The sequence below is a fragment of the Trichosurus vulpecula genome, chromosome 4 (genome assembly GCF_011100635.1).
Source record: "Trichosurus vulpecula isolate mTriVul1 chromosome 4, mTriVul1.pri, whole genome shotgun sequence".
NCBI lineage: Eukaryota > Metazoa > Chordata > Mammalia > Diprotodontia > Phalangeridae > Trichosurus > Trichosurus vulpecula.
The window spans coordinates 226,643,392-226,669,544 of record NC_050576.1 but is presented as its reverse complement, the minus strand read 5'-3'; the positions used below and the strand labels follow the sequence as shown (position 1 = coordinate 226,669,544).

At 38.3% G+C, this 26,153-nt stretch overlaps 1 protein-coding gene across 1 annotated transcript in view; it reads right to left on the bottom strand.

Moving 5' to 3' along the window:
- The window catches only part of DNAH9 (dynein axonemal heavy chain 9), a 529,624-nt gene that overhangs the window by 90,234 nt on the left and 413,237 nt on the right, over nt 1–26,153 (bottom strand). Inside the window, exons 55-59 of the mRNA XM_036755666.1 lie at nt 24,790–24,912; nt 21,350–21,558; nt 15,652–15,812; nt 8,317–8,457; nt 899–1,069 (exon numbers count right to left, since the gene is read on the bottom strand). Of these exons, the coding sequence (XP_036611561.1) occupies nt 899–1,069; nt 8,317–8,457; nt 15,652–15,812; nt 21,350–21,558; nt 24,790–24,912 (805 nt within the window). The remainder of the gene's footprint in view (nt 1–898; nt 1,070–8,316; nt 8,458–15,651; nt 15,813–21,349; nt 21,559–24,789; nt 24,913–26,153) is intronic.

Here is a 26,153-nt window from a genome sequence, read left to right as displayed (position 1 = left end):
TAGCTTTTAAAATATATATATATATATATTTCTATTCCTTCTTTTTTTACTCCTCCTACTTTGATGGTATGTATAAGCCCCATGGCTATACTACAAAGCTGCTTCAGCCTCCTCTCATACTGTGAAATTTACTTTTTTGTTCAACCTCAGTACCTGCCCTAAGTAACTGAGGAAGGGAGTAGGAATGGCATCATCTGGATTTCAATCCCTTTTCCTTTAGGATTGGGGCAGCTTAACCCATTTCCCTTTGTTCTTTCTCAGGGTGGGACAAATCAGTGTCTGACACTTTTTGCAGCTCAGGGGAGTGAAGGATAGGTATTTGGGATAGAGGGTCTATAGCCTTTTGTTTCCCTAGCCAAAAATCTACCCTAGGCAGAAGGAAGCCTAATTCAACCTCTAATTCTGACTCACTTTTCATGTAGCACAGGAGAATCAAAATCTTCTACTTGTTGCAAATGGGCACACATGGGGGGGGGATGGGGATAAGGGTGGTATATATTGGCAGAGTCTCTGTAGCAGTAATCTTTCTGTGGGCCCCAAAGCACAAGCTCTTAAGTTGGTTTGTGTGTCCTGTTGAAGCATGGAGGCTGGTAGGGAAAGAATATTGAATGCTTTCCAGTACTGACATACATTTAGAATTAGTGTTTTCCGGTTTTTGTTTTACACTGGTATCTTGTTGTTAGGCTTCTTCTATATGTAGATATACACACCCGTGTGTGTGTGTGTGTGTGTGTGTGTGTGTGTGTGTGTATGTATGTATGTATATGCCCAAAAGTTAGGGTCCTTAATATAGTAATTGTTTTTACCTGTGAAAACATCCACTTCTCTACAGCCTTAAGACACTGGGCAGTTTTACCAAACTAAAAAACACACCCCAAAAATTAAGTCTTGTGCTTACCTGAAAGGTGAGTTGGGTTATGTAAGTCAGCTTGTCACATTCAAAAAGCCCCCGGGTGGTGTACTGATACACAGAGAAGGTAATATTATCAATCAAACTGGCTATTCTCTGTTGGAGGTTTTCATTGGGATCAGTCCTCTGAACAGCCTTTTGGAAGACAATGCTGAATGCCTAGAGGAGACAGAGTTGGGGCAGAGGGGTTGCTTCAAAATGTGATCATGTGGTTGAACGTTTAAAATGAGCACAAACTTCTTGGTTCTCTTGGAGAGGTGGGGGACTCTGGATGAAAAACATTGTATATAGCCTTTGTGATTATTGATTTTGCTCAACTGGGTTTTATTCTTTTTATTATTGTTGTTATAGGGGAAGGTTCGTTGGGTGGGAGAGAAGGTAGTCCCGAAAAGATTGATGTAAAAATAAAAGGCATCAATTAAACATTAAACAAAAAGTACAAACAATTTACTAGTGCCAAAAGAGGTTTTCTTAGTCTACCCTCTTCAGAAGACATAGAAGGATAATCAACACATATGCTTGGTAAAAATTATCATATACTATAGGCAAGCAAATAACTTTTAAGCAAAAACCTACAGCTCCGATCAATGTAGAATGAAAGTGACAGGGAAATGACTTATTCTAGCAGCTTCTTGTGTGGTTTTCTGTTCCTTAACTTAACAATTCTGATGCCCTCCTCTGGATACTCTCCACAGTATCCTATGTGTGGATTACAACCTTTCTATGAGCAGGATTATAACTTTCATAGTTCTGGACTATGGCTTTCTTATAATGTAGCCTGCATGAAGCAAATTTTTTGGCTTCTGTATTATGCAATCATATCACACAACAGTATCATAGGACAGTAAACTCACATTGAGTTCGTAGTCCATTAAATCTAAACTAAACGTCTCCTTCCCACGAACTGTCATCTAATTCCAGATAGTCTATACTTGTGTTTTTGAGGGTTTCTTTTTAAACACAAGTATAGGACTCCACATTTATTCTTATTAAATCCCATTTTATTTGATTTGGAGCACTGTTTTTGCATAATCATTTTGGATCCATTTAGGATTCAATCTTCTAAAGTATTGACTATCCCCTTCAGCTCTATGCCACCTGCAGATTTGATAAAATGCCATGTTAAATAGCCTGAAGCTAAGATCTCTGGGGGCCACTCCACTGGAGACTACCTCCTAGAGCAGGGGGTCTTAACCTGGGGTCTGTGAAGTGGTTTTAAAAAGTACTTCGGTAACTGTATATCAATAGGTTTCCTTTGTAATTCACTGTATTTGAAAACATAATTCTGAGGACTCCATATGCATGACTAGATTTCTAAAAGGGTCCATGACAAAAAAAGTGTTTTCTATTTGAGAGACTCTCCTGGCCAGACTTGCTCTCACTTGTTGTGAGAGCAGTTTCCTCATTTTCTCAGCTGAACTCCTTGAAAAAATGACTACATTTCCTCTCCTCTTGCTTGCAATATGACTTCTGACCTCATCATTAAACTAAAACTGTTCTCTCCAAAGTTACTAATGATCTCTTAATTGCCAATCTAATGACCTTTCCTCAGTCCTCATATTTCTTCACTTCTCAGCAGTATTTCACATTGTTGATCACCTTACTAAAACCTGGCTTTCTCCTGATGATACAGTCTCCCTGGTCACCCTTTCCAGTACTGGCTAGACTCATTCTCTTCAGCTTATTAGTCAAGGGTGGCGGTGGCATTGGAATACTCCTTCTCCCCTCTGCCACTTCCAGGTTCTCTCCTTTCTTCCATCACTCAGTAACCACTTTTCCTTTGGGGTTCATGCTATCATATCTACCACCCAATCAAAATCCTGGTAGTTGTCCAAAGACCCTGAGGTTACTCTTCTTCCTTTCTCAATGAGTTTGATACTTGGATTACAGTTTTTCTCCTCCTTAGCTCCTGCCCTCATATTAAGGGACTTCAACATACATTCTGATTCTCCCTCAAACACCTTAACCATTCAATTCCTGAACCTACTCACCTCCCATGAGCTCCTCCTCCATTCCACATCAGTCACATACAAAGATGGTCATCCCCTCAATCTTGCCATCAACCACAAATGTAATACCTTCATGTTGAAGAATTCTGAAATTCCTTATCTGACCATAGTATTGGCTTTTTACCTCTCCCTCTGCCTTTCCTTACATAACCTTTCCCTTCAGTTGCACTGCGATATCCAATCCCTTGACCCCTCAATTCTCTCCCAGGCAATTTTCTCTGCATTAGCCACTGTCTTCTCTATTACTTATCATGATCCCTTGGTGAACCAATTCAACTCTACACTGTCCTCTCCTGAATTCCTAGCCCTCTTGTCATATGACCAATTATGTCCAGCTAGATCATTCCCACCATTTGTTACCTTTATTCCTATGCACATGCTGCTGAACACAGATGGAGAAAATCAGGAAACTGCTCTGATTGGATCCACTAGAAATTTATGTTACATAATCTCAACTGGCTTTCACTGCAACTAGGCAATCCTTGGACACCTCCCTTATCAACTTACTATCCCATATGCCACAGTGCCTCTTCCAAACCTTTTCATATATCCTCAAATCTCTTATTACTCCCCCTCCCCCTACTCTCTCAGTTGAGAACTTTACCTCATATTTTACAGGAAAAAAATAAGGTTGCTTGCCATGAGCTTCTCCTTGTTCTCTTTCTTTCAATGCAGATCACTCAGGTGCCTTCTGCCACTTCTTCATAATGAAATGATCTTACTCTTTAAAAAGGCTAATGTCTACTCATTCAAGTGATCCTATTCCATCCTATCCTCTCTAAGAGATTGTTCCCTCTGTCATCCTCATTCTTCTACTTATTTTTAATCTCTGCCTTTCTACAGGGTCATTTCCTACTGCCTATAAACCTGTCTCCCCTATCCTGGAAAAACACTCTCTTGATCCTTCCCTCTCTGCTAACTATCATCTTATATCTTTTCTGCCCTTTGCTGCTAAACTCCTCAAAGAGGCTATCTATAACAGCTGCCCACACTTTCTCTCCTCTCACTCTCTTCTTAGCCCCTTACAAGCTGGCTTCTGAGCTTTTCATTCCATTGAACTTATTCTCTCCAAAGTTACTAATGGCCTCTTAGTTGCCAAATTCATTGGCCTTTTCTTAATCTTAATTCTCCTTGAGCTTTCTGTAGCATCTGACACCATTGTTCATTCCTCCTTGACACTCATTTCTTTCTAGGTTTTCAGGACAACACTCTCTCCTTGTTCTATTTTTACCTAACTACTCTTTCTCTGTCTCCTTTTCTGGATCTTCATCCAGATCATGCCCTCTAGCCACAAGTGTTCATCAGGGTTCTGTTCTTGGTCTTCTCCCTCTATACTGCTTCACTTGGTGATCTCATCAGCTCTCATGGATTTATTGACCATCTCTATGCTGATGATGCTCAAATCTACCTTTCCTGCCCCAATCTCTGTTGACCTCCCATCTCAAAACTCCAACTGTCTTTCAGACATCTGATGTCTGGATGTCCAATAGATATCTTAAACTCACTATATCCAAAACAGAACTCATTATTTTCCCCCTAAATTCTCCCTGTTTCCTACCTTCACTATTATTGTAAAGGGCAACACCAGCCTCCTAATCTCTTCAGCTCACAATTTAGGATTCCTATCTCTCACCCTCACCCCCACCCTATATCGAATCAGTTATAAGGGTCTATTGATTTTGCTTCTGTAGCATTTAATACATATGCCCCTTTCTCTCCTTTGACACTGCTAGCACTCTAGCACAGGCCCTCATCACCTCAGGCTTAGGTTATTATAATTGTCTATTGGTAGGTCTGCCTGTCTTAAATCTTTACCTATACAATTTGTCCTCCAGTCAGCCACTAAAGTGATTTTCCTAAAGTACAGGTCCAATTAAGTCACACACCATCCCCTCCTTGCTCACCCTACCCACTCAATAAACTCCATTAGCTTTCTATTACCTGCAGGGTAAAATATGATATTCTCTGTTTGGCATTCAAAGCCCTTCATAACCCAGCTCCTTCCTGCCTTTCCAGTCTTCTTATATTTTGCTCCACAACACATGTTCTTCCATCTTCTATCCAATGACAATGGCTTCCTGGATATTCCATGAACAAGACACTCCATCTCTTGATCTTTCTGACTGTTTGCCATGCTTGGAATGCCTCCCTCCTCTGCTCTGACTACTGACTTCTCAGGCTTCCTTTAAGTTTCAACTAAAATTCCACCTTCGTCAAGCCCTCTTAATTCCAGTGCTTTCCCTTTTAAAATTATTTCCTATTTATCTTGCTTGTATGTATTTGTATATAGCTCACTTTGCATGTTGTCTCCCCCATTATGTTGTAGGTTCCTTAATGGCAGGGGATTATCTTTTGCCTCTTTTTGGTATCCTGAGTGCTTAGCACAGTGCCTGGCACACAGTAGGCACTTAATAAATGTTTATTGATTGATTGTCTTATATACTCTCTAGGTTTTCTTACAGTGTTCTCTTAGTTTTTTTCCTATTTGTCTGACCACTCCTTCTTAGTCTTCTTTGCTGGCTCTTCATTCACGTCATGCACAGTAATAATAAATGTTCCTTATGGCTCCAGCATAGGTCTTTTTTTAAAAACTCTTATTTAGTGACTCCATTAGTTGTTCTGGGTTCAATTGCCATCTCTATGTAGATAATTCCCAAATCCATACGTTCAGTCCTAGTTTCTCTTGAGTTCCCAGCCTGCATCAACAACTTTTCTTGGGGCAGCTAGGTGGAGCAGTGAGGAGAACACTGGTCCAGGAGTCAGGAGGACCTGAGTTCAAATCTGGCCTCACACACTTGACACACTTACTAGCTGTGTGACCTTGGGCAAATCACTTAACCCCAATTGCCCTGCCTTCTGCCCTCAAAAATGAATTAAAAGAACTTTTCTCTTTTTTTGGAGGCAATTGGCATTAAGTGACTTGCCCAGGGTCACACAGCTAGAAAGTGTCTAAGGCTGGATTTAAACTCCAGTTCTCCTGACTTCAGGGCTAGCGATCTATCCACTGTGCCACCTTGCTGCCCTCAACAAGTTTTTTTTTTTTGGATATTCTAAGCTGGATGTTCCATAAGCACCTCAAACTCAACATGTATAAAATATAACCCACTATCTTCTGCAACAAACCCACCTCTCTCCCAAACTTAACTATAGAGTCATCTTAGTTACCCAATTGTAATCTCAGTGTTTTTCCTCTGACTCCTCACTCTCACTCACCCCAATCTGTTGCTAAACCTTGTTATTCCTATCTCTGATCATCTTGTGTATGACTCCAGTTGGATAGACACCATCCTTGTACAAGCCCTCCCTTTTACTGGAGCTATTGCAATAACCTTTAGTTTCCTTGCCTCAAATCTTTTCCAACCCCAATCCATGTTCCATTTAGTTGCCAAAGCATAAATCTGATTATGTCATCCTTCTTCACAACCTGACTCCTTCCTTCCTTTGCAATCTTTTTACACTTTACCCTTCTTTATTCCTTCTGCAATCCAACTACACTGACCAAGTTGATGCTACCTGAAGAATAGCATCACTTCTATCTCTGCAGTAGCTGCCCCTATTTTCGAACGATCTCCCTCCTTCAGGTAAAATGATAGGACTTCTATTTCTAGCTGCTGTTGGAGATTATCTTCTTTCTATTCTGTATATAACAAGGGCTGTGAGAGCTTAGAGCTTGCCCCAAACTCCTAATATATAGGTACCCTATTTCTTTGAGTTCCCTTACCATGTGGGTGGCTTCCTTTGAGTAGCTGCATAGCTGGAATAGGCTGCATCTTTAAAAATGACCAGACTGGGACAGCCCTCTCTTTTCTGCATGCTCTTTCTTGTTGTGCGCAAAGGATGGAGTTCACGCATAGTTCACCCACAGTTGAGGATCCATGAACTGAACTGGGAGCGGGGATTCCTACCTTTGCCTTTGTACTATTCTGACTTTAAGAAATGAGCCTGGAACAGGGTCAGGCTGTTTGTTTCTGTTTTACCTAATTTGTCCTCTCTTTTAGGTACTGGTGGTGATCTACACTGGACAGGGGTTTGAGCCATGGTGACTTTGGAGCCAGGGTTCCAGGGAGAATAACACATGCAGCCAGCCTGGCAGAGAAGCCTGGAGAAGCCTGGCAGAGAAGCCTGGAGAAGCCTGGGATTTGAGCCTGAAGTATGTGGATGTGGGGGTGGGGTGGGGGGAGTAGACTTGGAGATAGGGATTGTCCTTCAGAGAAACTGAGCTAAGTTATGAACCTAATGCCCTTCTCCCCTCCAGAGGGTAAGGTGGCATGGGGGCAGAAGGATTAAGTCCCATGTATTGGGAAGTAAGCTGTTTATATATTTGTTAACATGCCTTTGAAGAAAATATATTTTTTTCATAAAAACTAATTTGACTGTTAGTGGTTAAATGAAAGGTGTGCAGGGGATCTCCCCTACAGTTGGGGGAACTGGAACAATTGATGGAAGCTAGGACCATTTGCAGAGAGCCTAGACACTTTCAAATCCTCTTAAGGGAGCCAGAGAACCTTGTGGGTGGGGTGAAATGTAGTAAACCCAGCCTTCAGACAGAGGGATACTCAGGGTAGTCAGTGTTACATTAAATATATTGTGTATGTAACTGAGTTGTTTTCATGTTGTCTCTCTCATTAGAATGTGAGCTCGAGAGCAGGATTGAGGGCTAAGTTATTTTCTGCTCTTGACCCAAGCATGGTGGGGAGAAGTACAGAGAAGGTGGCTGCTAGGAGGAAGGCCACATTTCAAGCTGTCCCTAGTGGGCAAAGCTTGATGTGGCTTGGAAGGATTTAGACTGGCCTTTTCTGTTGGGTACGGGAAATGAGGAGACTTAGTCAAATGGTTTCCAAGTGATGCCTAGTGGCATGTATATATAAATGCATAATTAATATCATAATAGTATATGCTTACAATTTATAAATAAGTCTATGTGCATATTTAGGAATTCATCCTTTTTTGTTAAACTGATAGGGATGAATAATCAAAAACATTTCCTGACCATAAGATCTCTTTGTTTCAAGGACAGTATGTTAAAAATGTGTGCCTCTTTTGTACTTGTTTTCTCTTCTAGTTTTTCTCCTTTATGCATATTTCCTTGCTTAGCCTAGTAGGCTCTCAAAAACATTTATTAAATGAACATGTAAGTCAACATCATTTTCTAGCTACTTAATACTGTAAATTCTGTCCACACACAACCTTGAGTCAAACAAGAAGGTAGGAGATTCATCAGAGAATTAAAAGCAAAATAGCTGTTATCTTGCTGTTCATTTTAAGGATTTGCAGCAGATAATCACTAAAATGGACAATCCTAGTACACTGTCCTCTAGTGGAGAACCGTTGTTGTTGTTGTTTTAAATAATAATGACTCAGAGGATGTTGAACAGTAAAGCTGTAAGGAGAAATTACCTTGAGAGAAAACTGATACATAGGATGGATTTTACTGAGGTCATTCATGATGAAGTAGAGCAAGGAGGCACGTGCTGCCACTGGCCGGTAATGTTCTCTGGCATCATTGATTTTTACTTCTGTTATCTTGGCTTCCTGAACCTGTTCAAAAAATTAAAAAGCATTTGTTACTCTTCTTTCTCAAATAAAGCATTCCATACACACCGTAGAGTATTAACTTACCTGGAGAAAAAGAAATTTTAGGGAAGTATTTCACAAGAATCACCCCATCCTCCAAATATTTCCTCTATGCATAAAAAATAGTATGAACTTATTTAAAAACATTAACAAAAATTATCAATACCTTCATAAACTGAACAAATAAAATAACATATAAAGTATTCATCATAAGCCATAAATTGTTATAAATATGTGCCATTTAACTTTCCTTTTGTCTATTCATTTCTATATGTTTATGGGATTTTTTTTGTGGGGGAGAGTAATTCAATCAGTCCGAGGGAGCTTCCTGTGTGGAAATTCCCTCTATCAATGCAGATTGGCAACTGTCATGTAATTTACAGACTTGGATAGTTTTTGGGGACAATGAGAGGTTAAATGACTTGCCCATGGTCACATAACTTCTTGTTGTTTTTGGGCAGTTATTCAGTCGTGTCTGGCCCTTCATGACCCCATGGACTATGTATAGCACACTAGGCCCTTCTATCCTCCACTACCTCTTGAAGTCTGTTTAAGTTCGTATTCATTGTTTCCATGCTACCATCTATTCATCTCATCTTCTGCTGTCCCCTTTTCCTTCTGTTTTTAATTTTCCCCAACATTACAGTCTTTTCCAATAAGTCTTGTCTTCTCATCATGTGGCTAAAGTGTTTAAGCTTTAGCTTCAGTATTTGACCTTCCAGTGAGTAGCCTGAATTAATTTCTTTAAGTATTAACTCATTTGATTTCCTTGCTGTCCAAGGAACTCTCATAAATCTTCCCCAGCTCCATGGTTTGAAAGCATGGATTCTGCAGCATTCAGCTTTCCTGATAGTCTAACTCTCACAACCATACGTTGCTACTGGTAAAAACCATAGTTTTGACTATATGGATTTTTGTTGATGATGTTGGTGATGTCTCTGCTTTTTAGTATACATCCAGATTTGCCACAGCTTTCCTTCCAAGGAGCAAACAGCTTCTAATTTCAAGGTTGCAGTCACCGTCTGCAGTGGTCTTTGAGCCCAAGAATATAAAATCTCACATAGTTTCCATTTCTTCTCCCTTTATTTTCCAGGAAGTAATGGAACCATTTGCCAGGATCTTAGTATCTTTGATGTTTAGCTTCAAGTCAGCTTTTATACTCTCCTCTTTCACGCTAATAAAAAGACTTCTTAGTTCTTCTTCACTTTCTGCCATCAGAGTTGTATCATTTGCATATTTGAGATTGTTGATATTTCTCCTGACAAACTTGTTTCTGGCTTTTGATTCATCCCACCTGGCATTTCTCATGATGTACTCTGTATATAAATTAAATAAATAAGTTGACAATATACAGCCTCATCTTATTCCTTTTCTTTTCTCCATAGGGGAGAGTCAAGGCAATTGGGTTTAAGTGACTTGCTGAAGGTCACACAGCTAATAAATGTCAAGTGTCTCAGGCCGAATTTGAACTCAGGTCCTCCTAACTCTAGGGCCAGTGCTCTATTCACTGCACCACCTAGCTTCCCTCTTACTCCTTTCTAATCTTAAATCAATCAGCTGTTCCATGTAGCCGCAGAATGATGTTGACTCATATGTTCATTTAATAAATGTTTTTGAGAGCCTACTAGACTAAGGAAGTAAATATGCGTAAAGAAGAAGACCTGGGGAAAAGATGAACAAAATCCCTTTTCTACTGGGTAGTGGAAATGAGGAGCGTTCAGTCAAATATCTTCCAAGTGATGCCTAGTGGTATGTATGTATATAAATATATACTTAATATCATAATTATATGCTAATAATTTAGAAATAAGTCCCTACATATTTAGGGATTCTCCTTTTTTTTCACTGATAGGAATGAATAATCAAAAAAGTTTCCAAATAATTAACCTTGACCCACTCTCTCCATCTTAAGGATAGTATGAGAAAAAACTGTGCTTCTTGGCCAACATATAGGTTCCTCAGGAGACAAGCAAGATGATCTGGTACTCCCACCTCTTTGAGGACTTGTCACATTTTGTTGTTATCCACAGAGTCAAAGGGTTTAGTGTAGTCAATTAAGTAGAAGGAGATGTATTTCTGGAACTTCTTTGCTTTCTCCATAATCCAGCAAATGTTAACAATTTGGTTTCCAATTTCTCTCTTCTTTGTAACTCAGCCTGCTTTTCTGGTAATTCTCATTTCACATATTGCTGAAGCCTAGCTTGCAGAATCTTAAGTGCAACCTTGCTGGCACGTGAAAAAGAGTGCTATTGTTTGGTAATTTGAACATTCCTTGGCATTGCACTTCTCTTGTTAATTTTCTTTTTTAAAAATAACATTTTACCCCCAATTACATATAAAAACAACTTTTACATTCATTTAAAATTTTTTGTGAGTTCCAAATTCATTCCTTCCCTTCTCTTCTACACGAGACAGTAAGCAATCTGATATGAATTATACATGTGCAATTATGCAAAATATATTTGTCATGTGAAAGAAGACATAGACTAAAAAAATGCAGAAAAAATAAAGATAGTAAAAAATAGTATGCTTTGATCTCTATTAATTGACCTCCATTAGTTCTTTCTTTGGATGTGGATAGCATTTTTCACCATGAGTCCTTTGGAAGTGTCTTGGATCACTTTATTGCTGAGAACAGCTAAATCATTCACAGTTGATCATTGTACAATAATTCTATTACTGTGTACTGTTCCCCTGGTTCCACTTACTTCATTTTGCATCAGTTCATGTAAGTCTTTCCAGGTCTTTTGTGAAATAATCCTGCTTGTCATTTCTTATAGCACAATAGTATCCCATTACAATCAAATACAACTTATTCATCCATTCCCAAATTGATGGACATTCCTTCTGTTTCTAATTCTTTGACACCACAAAAGACCTGCCATAAAAATTTTCATAGAAATTGGTCATTTTCCTTTTTAAAAAAATATTTTTTGTGATAGAGGCCTAGTAATGGCCTTTTTGGATCAAAGAATATGCACACGTTTATAGCCCTTCAGGCATAGATCCAAACTGTTCTCCAGAATGGTTGGATTAGTTCACAATTTCATTTTCCTTTTCTTTCATATTAGCCAATCTGATAGATGTGAGGTGGATGCCTGAAAGTTGTTTTAATTTGCATTTTTCTAATAAATAGTGATTCAGACCATTTTGTCATATGACTATAATAGTTTGATTTCTTTGTCTGAAAACTGCCTGTTCATATCCTTTGACCATTTATCAATTGTGGAATGACTTGTATTCTTGTAAGTTTGACTCAATTTTCTATATATTTGAGGAATGAGTCATTTATCAGAGATACTTGCTGTAAAACTTTCCCCCTAGCTTTCTGCTTTCCTTCTAATCTTGGTTGCACCAGTTTCATGTAAAACCTTTTTAATTTAATATAATCAAAATTATCCAGTTTACATTTTGCAATGCTATCTCTTATCTGGTCACAAATTCTTCCTTTCCATGTAGAAATTACAGGTATACTATTCCTTGCCCTCCTAATTTGTTTGTGGTATCTACCGTCATGTCTAAATCATTTACTCATTTTGAACTACATATGGTGTAAGATGTTGCTCTATAGCTAGTTTCTGCCATACTGTTTTCCACTTTTCCCAGCAGTTTTTGTCAGATATTTAGTGCTTGTCCCAAAAGCTTGGGTCTTGGGTTTATCAAATAGGTTACTATGGTCATTTACTACTGTGTACTATAAAAAATTGTTATGAACTTATTTTAAAACATTAACAAAATTATTAATATTTTTGTAAACAACATAAAATATTCATCAAAAGCCATAAATTGTTATAAATATGTCCCTTTTAACTTTCATTCTCTCCATTGAGAGGGTCCAGTAATTTAATCAGTCTGAGGGAGCTTCTATTCTAATCTATGCTTCTGCTCCATCACTCTGTTTCTTAGCCAGTATCAGATTGTTTTGGTATGAGTAGAGGCATCGCCCTCCTTTAGGATTGGGATGTAAACTTAACTTTTCCAATCTGGTGGCTACTGTTGAGTTTTCCAAATTTTCTGGCATATTGAGTACAGCACTTTAACAGCATTACCTTTTAAGATTTTAAAAAGCTCAGCTGGAATTCTATCATTTCCACTAGCCTTATTGTTAGCAATGCTTCCTAAGGCCCACTTGACTTCATCCTCCAGGATGTCTGGCTGTAGATCAATAACCACATCATTGTGGCTATTGGTGACATTAAAATCTTTCTTGTATAGTTCTTGAGTATATTCTTATCATCTCTTATTAATTTCTTCTGCTTCTGTTAAGTCTCTACAATTTTTGTCTTTTATCTTGCCCATTTTTGCACAAAACTTTCCCTTGATAGCTCTAATTTTCTTGAAGAGATCTCTTCGCTTTCTCCTTCTATTGTTTTCTTCTATTATTTTGCATTGCTAATTTAAGAAAACCTTCTTATATTTCCTTGCTGTTCTTGGCCTTATCAGGCAGCCATTTTACTTTCTTGATCTTCTTTTTCTTTGGAATGCTTTTTGTTGCTCTATCCTATACAATATTGTGAACCATTGTCCACAGTTCTTCAGGCACTCTATCAGATCTAGTGCCTTAAATCTATTAATCATTGCCACTTCACAGCCACAAGGCATGTTATTTAGGTCATAACAATGTGGTCTGATGGTTTTCCCTACTTTCTTCAATTTAAGTCTGAATTTTGCAATAAGAAGCCCATGATCTGAGACACAGTCAGCTCCGGGTATTATTTTAACTGACTATATGGATGGAGCTTTTCCACCTTTGACTGCAAAGTATATAATCAATCTGATTTTTATATTGACCATCTGGTGATACCCATGTGTAGAGTCTCCTTTGGGTTGTTGAAAAAGAGTGTTTGCAATGACCAATGAGTTATCTTGACAAAACTCTATATTAATCTCTGTCTTGCTTCATTTTGTATTCCAAGGCCAAACTTGCCTATTATTCCAGTTATCTTTTAATTTCCTAATTCAGCATTCCAATCCCTATGATGAACATGAAATCTCTTTTTGGTGTTATTTCTAGAAGGTGTTGTAAGATGTTTTAAGTCTTCATAAACTGAACAACTGTGCCCTCTTGAGCATCAGTGGTTGGAGCACAGACTTACGTGACTGTGATATTGGAAGGTTTGTCTTAAATTCAAACAAAATTGTGTCATTTTTGAGATCATACCCCAGCACTGTTTTCCTCACCCTTTCATTGACTATGAGGGCCACTCCATTTCTTCTAAGGGATTCTCGACCACAGCAGTACATGTAGTGACCACCTGAATAGTCACATAACTAGTACATGTCAGGGGAGGACCTGCCCCCAGGTCTTTTTCACTTTAAGATCAGCTTTCTAGTCATTGTATCACACTGTTTCTCTTTTTATGTCTTTATTTTGCTTTATAAAGCTGTAACCAGTGTGTATTTTGGACTTCAGTTTTGGCTATCTTCACTTCTTACTGTTTTTTTTTAAACTTTATGTGACTGACACATATTAAATTGAGTCTACCCCTTAGGAGATATCTCTTCTCTCTAATTATACCCCATTTGATAACTTTAACAGCATTCCCACATTCTTCCCTCCTTTGCTTCAGTCTATGGGGGAAAGAAGATCCTTCTTGCCCAGACTAACCACTCTCGATCCTATCTCTTTCTATTTCCTCTGGAAGATTGCCCCTTCTGTCATCCTTTTTCTCTTTCCAATCTTTAATTTATCTTCAGCCATTGTCTCTTTCTCTTCTGTCTACAAACATGCCCAAATCTCACCTGTCCCTAAGAAATCCCTTCCCTATCCCTTCAACCCATCACCATAAAAAGCAAATCTACATGCATTGCCTCAACTTTCTCACATCCCACTAACTTCTTAACCTCTTGCACTCTGCCTATTGACCCCATCACTTGATTGAAGCTGGTCTCTCCAAGGCTACCACTGATCCCTTAATTATTAAATTCAATGGCCTTTTTCATTCTTCAGTCTTCTTTATCTGTATGAAGATTTGGGCAATGCTAGCCACCTCCTCCTCCTCACAATAGGCTTTTACAATTCTGCTTTTTCATGATTCTCTTTCTAATTGTCCGACCACTCCTCTTCAGTCCCCTTTGCTATATTGTCATCCATATCCTGCCCCTTTAGTAAAAAGGTGTCACAGGACTCTGTCCTAGCCCCTCTTCCCTTCTTTTCTCTACACTCTTATGGTATTTCATAAACTCCCATGTTTATAATCATGATCTCTAGGAAGGTGACTCCTAAATCTATATAGCAAGCTCAAGGAGGAAAGGAAGAACAAAATAAATAAATAAAAGAAGAAGAAAGAAAGAAAGGAAGGAAGGAACAAAGAAAGAATGAAAAAAGAAAGAAAAAGATCTATCACAGCATTGGATGTGTATCTAATATTTTAACAATTCAATTCAACCCATGTTTATTAAACACAGATAATATGGAGGACAATCAGCTATATGTTGGGGGTGATACAAAATTCAGATAACGTAAGGCCCCTATTCTTATGACACACCTAGTCTAATGGGGGAAATGACTCATATGTAAATAAGCATGATGCAAAATAACACATATTATTGTCCTTGAGTGGTATAAGCAAAGGGTTAGGGGTGTTCTGGGGGCGGAAAGCTCACTATTGCTTGAAAGAGATTAGGAAAGTTTTCATGGAAAAGATGGCATTCGAGCTATGTTTTAAAGGATGGGTAGATTTCCATAGGCCTTGTAGGTCAAGGATTAGGGACACAGAAGCATCACCATGAGATAGAAAAGCCATGGACATAATTTACTAAATGTGCCGAAAGAATGAACAGCTCAGTTGCTATGAGCTTGTCTGCATAGAGAATCTATTTAGCCCTCTGACCCTTTAAAAACATCAGGCTGGGCATGGTAGCACAGTCCTATAGTCTCTGGTACTAGGGTAGGCTAAGGCTAGTTGATGACTTGAATTCTGGAATTCTGAGCTGCAGCAGGGCGAAAGCTGAATGGGTGTCCATACTAGGTCCAGAACCAATATGGTGATCTCTCAGAGAATGGCATCATAAAGAAGGCTGGCCCAGCCCTCTTTGGAAAAACAGAGTAGTTAAAAGTTTCCATGACAATCCATATTGGGATTGGGCCTGTGAGTGCCTAGGGAAAGATAGGGTGACCTATTCTCCAAGACTTCTTGTTTGCCAGTAAATTTTTACCTTTTTCTGAATTTCCGCAGCTGTTTGTTTGGTGATCTCTAAGTTTTCTACTAAGGCTGTATCTCCCAGGAAGTTCCCAGATGCAGAGGAGAGGCGAGAGAGCAAGTTGTCCTCCAGGGTTTTCAGGGTGATCTTGAATACATTCTGCTGCTTTGTCAGATCTGACTGCAAATATCAAAATGAGATGAAGTCAATTACAAGCCCAGGGCTTTTGAGATATGAGAAATTCTCACCTAAAGTTTCTTGTCACTTTCAGCTCCACAGTGAGAAGATAATATGGTAGTGTGAAGTCATCAGCTAACCTTTTCTGAATCTTCTGGCTTATGATTTTACCCTTAGTCTATGAGGGTGACCTTCCTGCAGGAGGCAACAGCTTCATCACTATGATTTTTAATTGATTTTTTTCAGTTAATATGCATTCATTTTCCCTTCCTCCCACCTCTTTCCACTCAACCTCCCCACAAAGAAATAAAGAAAAACAAAATCCTTGTAATGAATATATACAGTCAAGAAAAAAGATTCAAGTTATTGTCCATGTTCAAAAATATAGGTTTCATTCTGCATCTTGAGTTCATTACCTCTTTGTTAGGAAGTAGTAAGGAAGAAAGGGATGAAGGAAAGAAGGAAGGAAATAAGCACTAATTAAGGGCCTTACTATGTTCCAGGCACTGTGCTAAGCACTTCACAAATATCTCACTTGATTCTCACAATAACTCTGGGAGGAAGGTATCATTATTATTCTCATTTTGTTGTTCAGTCGTATCAGTTCTGTCTGATTCTTCATGACCCCATTTGGGATTTCTTGGCAAAGTCACTTGAGTGGTTTTCCATTTCTTTGTTCAACTCATTTTACAGTTGAGGAAACTCACCTCAGCGGTTAAGTGGCTGTCCAGGGTCTCATAATTATTAAGTGTCTGAGGCCAGATTTGAATCAGGTCTTCCTGACTCCAGGTCCAGTGCTCTATCAACTAGGCCACCTATCTGCCTTCAGTAAATTTGCTCTAATTAATAATGCAATTCTTTTTAAAACATTATTTAAACACCTCATGTTTAAGGCACTCCAATAAATCTTGGGATACAAAGACAAAAAAATTAAACAGTTTTTACCTCTAAGAAGTTGACATTAATAAATAGTCCACATTTTAAATAATTTTATTATTAAAGGAAGATTTCCTCATAATTCTGATAGGCAGGTTGCACAAATATCATTATTCCCATTTGGTAGAAAACAAAACTCATAGAATTTCATCTTTCATAGAAGTTAAATGGGAGTCAGAGGCCTTGGGTTGATATCCCAACTTTTCTGAGCCCAACATCACTTTTATATCTGTAAAATGAGGGGATTAGTGTACAAGATCTCTGAAGTTTCTTCTTGCTTTCAATCTATAATTCCATGATCTTATGACTTGTCAAAGATGACAGAGGTAATATGCCTCAGAGATAGCCCTTGAACCTGCATTTGACTCCAAGTCCAGTGTTTCTTCAATTCCAGCATGCTGCTTTGTCACTTTTAAAGTATAACACCAGGATTGGTGGATGGGTTCTTAGCTTTGTTATCGATATGTAGTGTCACTTTGGCTTCCTCTCTAATTTCTCTGAGATCACAGTTTGTTATCCAGTCATTTTCAAAAGCTATGAAAAAAGGAAAAAAAGAAGAAAGGCAACACCTAAAATGTGATAGAACCTAATTTATTTAAAATTTTTTAATTAGCAAAAATCTATTTTCTCTCCCTTCCAGTCCCCATTGAAAAATAAAAGGAAAGGAAAAAAATAATTGTAACAAATACGCATATTTGAGCAAAACACATTCCCACTTTGGTCATGTCCAAAACATCTAAGTCGCATTTTGCAGTCTGTGTCCATTACCCTTCTGTCAGGAGGTGGGTAGTATCCCTCATTAGCAATCTTCTGGAGTTGTGGTTACTCATTGTATTGAACATATTTCTGAAGTCCTTCAAAATTGTTTGTTTTTATAATATTGCTGATATAGTATAAATATTTCTTCTGGCTCTACTCTGAATCAATTCATTGAAGTCTTCTCAGATTTCTCTAAAATGGTCCTTTTCATAACTACTTAGGGAACTTATGTCCAATTTTGCTCCAACTTTCGGCCCAGGCTAACACAATCAAGCTGATCTTTGAGTTCTATACCTGTCCTCTGATCTTTGGCTATGTCTTGCCAGTTTCAAATGAAGCTGCTCACCTCTCCATCTTTCTCCTCCATCTTTTCCCCATATTGAGAAAGCAAGAAAAGCAAACCTCCTTTTATAAACATATGTAGTCATGCAAAACAAATTCCTATATAGAATATATCCAAAAACTATGTCTTAATCTACATGCTGAGTCCATCACCTGTATCAGTAGGTTGACAGTATGTTTCATCAGGAGTCCTTAGGAATTGTGGTTGATCGTTGGTTGATCTGAGTTCCCAAGACTTGTACAATATTGTTGCTGTTGTTTAAATTGTTCTCCTAGTTCTGTTCATATCACTTTGCATCAGTTCATACAAGTCTTTCTTGGCTTTTCTGAAACTGTCCCCTTCATCATTTCTTACAGCAGAATAGTATTCCATTACATTTACATAGCAAAACTTGTTCATTCTCCCATATAATAGAAATCCCTCCAGTTTTCAATTCTTTGTCACCAAAAAAAAAGCTGTCCAAATATTTTTGTACATATTGGTTATTTTCCTTTTTCCTTCATCTTTTTGGGGGTACAGATCTAATAGTGGTATTACTTCTTCAAAAGGTATACATAGTTTAATAGTTTTCTACTGAAATAGTTCAAAATTGTTTTCCAGAACATCTGAGACAGTTCATAGTTCCACCCATAGTGCATTAATGTTTGTGTTTCCCCTCAGCTCCTCCAGCATTTATTATTTTTATTTTCTGTCAACTTTGCCAGTCTAATGCATGTAAGGTAGAACTGTAAAGTTTTTTTTAAATTTTATTTTATATAGATTTTTATTGATGTTTTTTTTTCTCAAAAAGCACCATCATATTTATCCCTTAAATTGTTTCCTCTCTCCTTCTTGGAGAGCCATCCCATAGAACAAATTATATATATGTGTATATATGTATATGCATATATATACATGTACATGTATATATATGTATAAATATATATCAAATAATATTTTTAAAGATAAGAAAAGAAAGAAAAGGAATATTAAAAAATTAGCATATCTCATCAATACATTGAAAAAAAATCTAAAAACATGTGCAATGTGTAACACCTATGGATCTCTTCCTTCCATAAAGGGGTGGGTTAGGGCTGTCTCCCTGTATTTATTCATTTAAGTCATTCTTGATGCTTATAATTTTATTACATTCACTTTCAATTTTGTGTGTGTGTGTGTGTGTGTGTGTATGGTTGTTCTTTCCCTTAACATTGTTGTAGTCAGTGTGTATATTGTTTTCGTGACTCTGTTTACTTTACTCTCCATTGATTCATGTAGATCTTTCCATGTTTCTCTATATTCATCACATACATAATTCTTACAGAATAGTGATACTCTATTATATTCAGGTACCACATTTGTTTAGCCATTTCCCAATCAATGGACATCAATTTTGTTTCTAATTCTTTGCTATCAAAAAAAATGCTGCTATAAATATTTTGGTGGTAAGTCTATATATTTTGTTTTTTGAATATTATATTCCAAGTTATCTGCTCCTTTAGTGTGGTGGCTGCTAAGTCTTTGGTCATTTTGACTATGGGTCCTTGACACGTGAATTCTTTCTGACTGATTTCAATCTTCTTTATTTGACCTGGAAGCTCTGGATTTTGGCTATAATATTTCTAAGATTTTTCACTGTGGGATTTCTTTCAAATAGATTCTTTTTATTTCTATTTTTACTTCTCTGGTTCTAAGAGATATGGGGAGTTTTCTTTTGTGTTTTCTTGAAATACGTTTTCTAGGCTCTTTTTTGGTCATGGTCCAGTGATTCTTAAATTATCTCTCCTTGATCCATTTTCCAGGTCAGTTGTTTTTGCTATGCAGTGTCCTATGCTTCCCCCCGCTCCCCTCCCCCGCCCGCTGCCCCATTCTTTTGACTTTGTTTTAACATTTCTTGTCTCATTGAGTCATTAAATTTTACTTGTTGAATTCTAGTTTTTAAGGTAGTTTTTTTCCCCTTGGGTAAGGTTTTGTACCTTTTGTTCTAAGCTGTTCTCTTTCCAAATCTTTCTTCCATAACGGTATTCCTTCCATAGCTTATTTCTTTTGCCATTTTCCCCACTAGTCCATTCATTTGGCTTTTAAAATAATTTTTAGCTCTCTCTTAAAACTCTTGCTTCGTACCCTCCAAGAATTCTGATTGTACTTTTGGCCAACTTTGTTTTTCTTTGAGGCTTTGCTTTGGATGTTTTGGAGTCCTTTTCTTCTTCTGAGTTTGTGTTTTGAACATTCCTGTCACCAACATAATATGTGTTTATGATAGGATTCTTTTTGTTTGCTCATTCTTTCAGCCTACTTCTTGACTTTGGTTGGATTTTGGTTAGGGCTAGGCTCCATGACCTTTTGTGGGGGAATGTCTTGTTGACATTCTGCTGCTTTCTTTGGAGTATTATTGAGTGCTTTGTTATTCCAGGGCCTCAGGGACAGCTCAGGCTGAGGAATTAGTAGCTTTCAGTATTCCTAAAGCAGTGTGATCTAGGGAAAAATCTGGTCACTTCCCTCCTGGTATGAGGTCTAACTGTTCCTGACTTGGGTTAGATCTGGATATTCCTGGATGGAAATTCTAGCAGACAGCTATTGAACTCAGCCACTATTAACAAACTAGAAAGCCCTGCAGGATCAGAGTGATAGAACTGTAGCCTTCCCTTTTGTCTGAGATTGCCGCCCTAGTCATTCCATTGTAGGTATCATACTTGGGGGGGAAGTTGAACCAGAGACCCTGCTCTACTCCTGCAATCAGAGTCACATAGTCACTGCTTGCTTTTGTACTTGTTTCTAACAGTACATAGCCTAGAACCCATGATCACTCCTTATCTTGGAATGCCACCTCTAGGTACAGGTCTTGTCTTTGCTCCTCCCAGGATCTTTCACCTGGAACTGGGTAGTGAAAAGCTTCCATTTAGCCTCTGTTCCCACAGGGTGTTTGGGATACTCTCCCTCAATTGGGTTTGGGATACTCCCTCTCAATTGGTTTTGGGATCACTTCTTGCCATTGGGTATAGCTCAGGTCCTCTTTCAGTCCCTGTGAATTGGAATGCTCTTGTGCAGTATGCCCCAGCCAGACTCCTTCCCCAGTGTTTACAGATGTTCAAATTCCTTTCCTGACTGGGGCTGGAAAAATGACTCACTGTGATTTTTTTTTCTTGGATCAGGAATGACTAGGACTCAGTCTGGTGTGTTTTCTAGATCTTTGTAAAGGAGGTCTGGGGCAGAGTTCAGCTATCATTTTCCCTTTTACTCTGTTATCTTGGCTTCCCAACTTTTAGTCAAGGCTAGTTAGTGGAAACACTTTGTTATTGAAGTGGGTAGCTATTTAGAACTGAAGCACCAGCATTTCTGGTACTGTATACATGGTCATCTCTATGACAGATTCCCTACTAAACTTTTCATTGGAATGACAGCAGTCTCACTTTGTTGGCAGCAACATAGCTACGAGAACAAATATTTTTTATACTCCAGTCACCTTAGGTCACAAAGTCTGCTTTATCTTCCCAAAATGTAACCCCATCTGTGACCTACTCACTCTCAATTCCTCCAAGTCTGGCCTCTCCATGCTGACCACTGCTGCCAGAAGCTGGTCCTCTAAGCCATCTCTAGTCACAGTGAAGTTGATAAGAGTTGCCTGGGCTTGGAGCTCAGGCTGATAGTGGGGATTGGCAAGCTTGGTGTGAAGAATGAGGCGGAATTTGGGATTATATTCACATTCTTTGTCTCCAATTTTAATGAACCTGGAACATAAATGGATTATATAAATGGATAACACATAAAAATTTTTCAAATATATTTTTATTTAATATTTTATTTTTCCCCAATTCCACGTAAAAACAATTTTTAGTTGGTGGCATTATGAACTGATCCCACCATTCTGGAGAGCAATCTGGAACTGTTCCCAAAGGGCTATAAAAGTGTGCATACTCTTTGACCCAGCAGTACCACTGCTAGGGATGTATCCCAAAGTGATCATACAAATGGGAAAAGGACCCATGTGTGCAAAAATATTTATATCAGACAGCTCTGAAGGACTTATGAAAAATACTATCCATCTCCAGAGAAAGAACTGATGGAGTCTGAATGCAAACCAAATTATACTTTTTTTCATTTTTGTTATTTTTCTCTCCAGAGAATACTGAGTAGAAGTATTATTGGGTCAAAAGGTATGCATGGTTTTATAGCCCTTTGGACATAGTTCCAAATTGCTCTCCAGAATGGTTCAATCAGTTCACAACCACACCCACCATGTATTAGTGTCTTCATTTTATACATCCCCTCCAACATTTGTCATTTTCCTTTTCTGTCTATTAGCCAATCTGATAGATCTGGGGTGGGTACCTCAGAGTTGTTTTAATTTGCATTTCTCTAATTAATAATGATTTAAAGCATTTTTTTTCATATGACTATAGATAGCTTTGATTACTTCATCTGAAAACTGCCTATTGATATCCTTTGACCATTTGTGAACTGGGCATTAACGCTTATTTTTTACAAATTTGACTTAATTTTCTACATATTTGATAAGCAAGGTCTTTATTAGAGAAACTTGCCATAAATTTTTTTCATAGTTATGATTTCTAAGTATTTCCCTCCATCCTACTTTTCCTCCTGTTTATCCTACTCTTTCTCTCCTTTCATCCTGTCACTCCTCAAAAGGGTTTTGGTTCTAACTACTGCCTCCTCCAATCCACCCTCCCTTTTATCTGCCCTCACCCCTTTCTCTTATCCCTTCCCCCTCCTACTTTCTTGTAAGGTAAGATAGATTTCTATACCCAACTAAGTGTTGTCTTCCTTGAGCCAATTCCAATTAGAGTAAGGTTCAAGCACTCCCCCCATCTCCCCTACCTTTCCCTCCACTGGAAAAGCTCTTTTGTACTTCTTTTATGTGAGATGATTTACCCCATTCTACCTCCCCCAGTGCATTCCTCTTTCTCTCCCTTTATTTTATTTTTTTTAGATATCATCCCATCATATTTGGATAACACTTTTGAAGCTGGTTTGGGATCCTGGTGCTGCCAAATATGTTTCTGTAGCATCACTGAACTTTCTGATCATTGTAATGGCACCTTCTAGTGACTGACATTTCCTGGGAGCACTGACTCAGCCACCCTGGCATGCTGGGGTTCAACCCTGGTATTCTTATGCACCCTAAAGTCAGTAATGGAGGAGGAGGGTATGGCGTTTCTGTCATTCATTGGCATAATATTGGTTGAAGGTCGAGTGCCAAATGTACACTTACCTAAAAAACCATTTTATGGAGGACTCACATGGAGCAAGCACTCACATGGTGGTCAGAAAAAGTAATACAGGGACACTCTCAAGGTCTCTCTTAAGAACTCTGGAATTGATTGCATAACATGGGAGTCACTGGCACCTGATTGTCCAGCATGGTGTGCCCTCATCAGAGGAGAAGCTGTGCTCTATGAGCAGAGCTGAAGTAGCTCAAAAGAAACATGAGATGTGCAAATTTAGAGAATCCACCCCAAATGTTCACATGGACTATTTGTGCCCAACCTGTGGTAGAACATTCTGAGATGATACTGGTCTGATCAGCCACAGCTGGACACACTGTAACTTGACTCTAACATAGTGATGTTATTTTGGTCTTCTTCAAGAACTAAGGACAATTATCTATCTGTCCATCTATCCATTTGTCTATCTCTCTATGTTGAAGGGATATGACTGAGGGATGGCATAGGACTTCCATACCCTGTTTGATGCACAATAAGACCACGTTAAGTTTTATATCTATATAGCAGGGAGCAATAAGCCATCTCAAGCAATCAATAACATATAATCTAGGGACTTTAGAGCAGGGGTAGAGAGTCTTGGAATGATATCAAGACAACTGTTAGTGGCAACTACCATTCTTTGCCAAGTACATTTACTTATCTTCTACATCTATTTTCTTTTCTTTTATTTCTTCCTATAATTTTCTTCTTCTTCACTGTTAATATCTTTGGCCTGCCATGGCAGTTCTTAGACCAACTGGTAGCAGTAGTAGTTGAAGAGGTCAGGGCCCTTGACCCAAAGAAAGAATGGCTGGAACTATAAACTTCTACAGATTGAAAAAAGGCATGGTATCTACTACACAGTAGATATGGGCATCTATGTTGGTGTGTTTGTGCATGTCTGTGGGGGTGGCAAATGTGTGATCAATTCCTAAAAGGAAACCAGACCTGACAATATCACCTATTTTAGAATACTTCCAAAAACAGAAGGTTCAACAAATAGTTAGCTCCTAGGGACATAACAGGAGGCCATAGGAATGTACTGAGATGGAGGATGAGGAATACATATTTGGTATGGAGAATTCTCTTTATGGTCCTGTAGTCAAAAGATAAAAATGCTGCAGGTTCTTGGTTTTTATGAGTGAATATCTCAAGTGACGCCTACATGGAAAGTACTCAAACAGATTAATATAGGAGTATGAAGGCGTCACATCATTATGGCTATGGTTGTCACAAATGTATATAAAGAGGGCAGAATAAAGAGGGAAGCCCTGCCTGGATTCTGTCCCATATTCATCATCATTTAGGCTAGATCTATAGGGTACCAAACCAGTAATAAAGAAAATGGTACAGAGTAAGATTCCCCTCGTTCTAACAGAATGAACTGGACAAGGTATGCATGTTGGCAGATCACTTGTGAAGCAAGTGGATCTGTGGAAGATGGTAGGAGGGGAAATAACCCATATGGTAGTGGTAGTGGAGGGGGAGTGGTAGTGAAATTTGGATACTTTGGAGGTTTTCTCTGCTACTGAACCAAAATTAATATCTTCCCTATGCAATTTTATCACCATTGCTTCTATAATTTCACCAAAATATTGTAACATGAGTGAAGATCTCCAAATAACTTTGTTATATGATTTGAGAGAATATACTCTAGGAGGATAAGACATCTTGAGACATCTCTGAGCAACACTGTATCTCTTTTTACAAAAGGCCAACAATACCTATAAAACTTACCTTCCTTTTTTAATTACTTCTCTTCCAAGCAGGGGTCCTAGAACAGGGTCCACAGACTCTCCCATGTTTTCAATCAGCACTACATCACCATCTGCTAGAGCATGTTCTATGATATCAAGGTATCTGAGAGGGTCAAAGGTATATAGTATAAGTCTAGAGCAGGTCCTAAACCTAAAGAAGGATATGTAGACCCAAAGTCCCTTAATCAAGACTAAACTGACCCTTAAGCCTTAAAGTACTTAATTTTATGAGAAAAACTATGTGCTCACATTTCTTTGGGAAAGAAAACCTCTTAGTATTTGGGGGGGGAATAGAAAACAGTAGAGTAAACATCCTAAGCTGGCTGATCACTGAGCTTTCCAAGTTGTCCTTGACCCTATTCAAAATATCCATAACCATTCTTGTCAGGAGAATTTACAGAGGCATTTAAGACCTTATTTCTGATAAAATATAGATACATAATTAAAGGTGTGAAGCTCTGGTCCCAGGTCTAGTTGACATGGGCAGAACAGTAAAAGCTGAGGAAAGGTACAAGCTATTGTTGTTGGACACAGCAATATTAGACACAGTAATGTTACACAATAGTGGTGAGTTTGGTAGGAAAGAGTATTTAATTTCCAGAGATGTTTATAACATTTCACTAAAATTTCCTCTATAGTATATCTTGGCTTAATTTTTTTTTGGCAAATGCTAATAATCAGAGATTAGTAATAAAGTGCTTAAGTGACTAAATAGTGTGCTAATTTAATTCAATTTGAATAACAACAAATCAACAAGCATTTATTATCTGTTATGTTCAAAGCACTGTTTGGCTTGGCAATACAAAGACAAAAACAAAAATCTCTGTGCTCAAGGAGTTTGCATTCTACTGCGGGGCAGGTAGGATGTAAAATGTACATAGAAAAGTATAATATAAGTCCCAGACCAAAGCTTCAGACACCAAGTCCTATATCACCTGGATGAAAGCCTCAGACAATAGGTCCACAGGGAGTATAGTCTTGAACAGTCTTTGGGTTTAGTTCAACCCAAACCCTGAGGAATCTTTTACTAGACATTTACTGAGCTAGATACCTGGCTAGATTTGGGACTATTTTCCTATCCAGCTTCCTGGAAGGGTCAATAATATTGACTCTAAGAGTCAACACGAAGAGTCAATGCCTCCCAATCCTGCAGGGTGGGGGTCCTGATCAAATGGTACTTCAAGTAGCATATATTTTCTAGTGCTAGCACAATTCCATTTCCCTACTACCTATCATTTACAGTTAGTTACCATCTATTGATATAAAACTCAATCAATAAGCAGTTCATTAAGTGCCTATTGTGTGGTTCTCCCCATTACTTCTTTCCATAATCTTACCCAACTA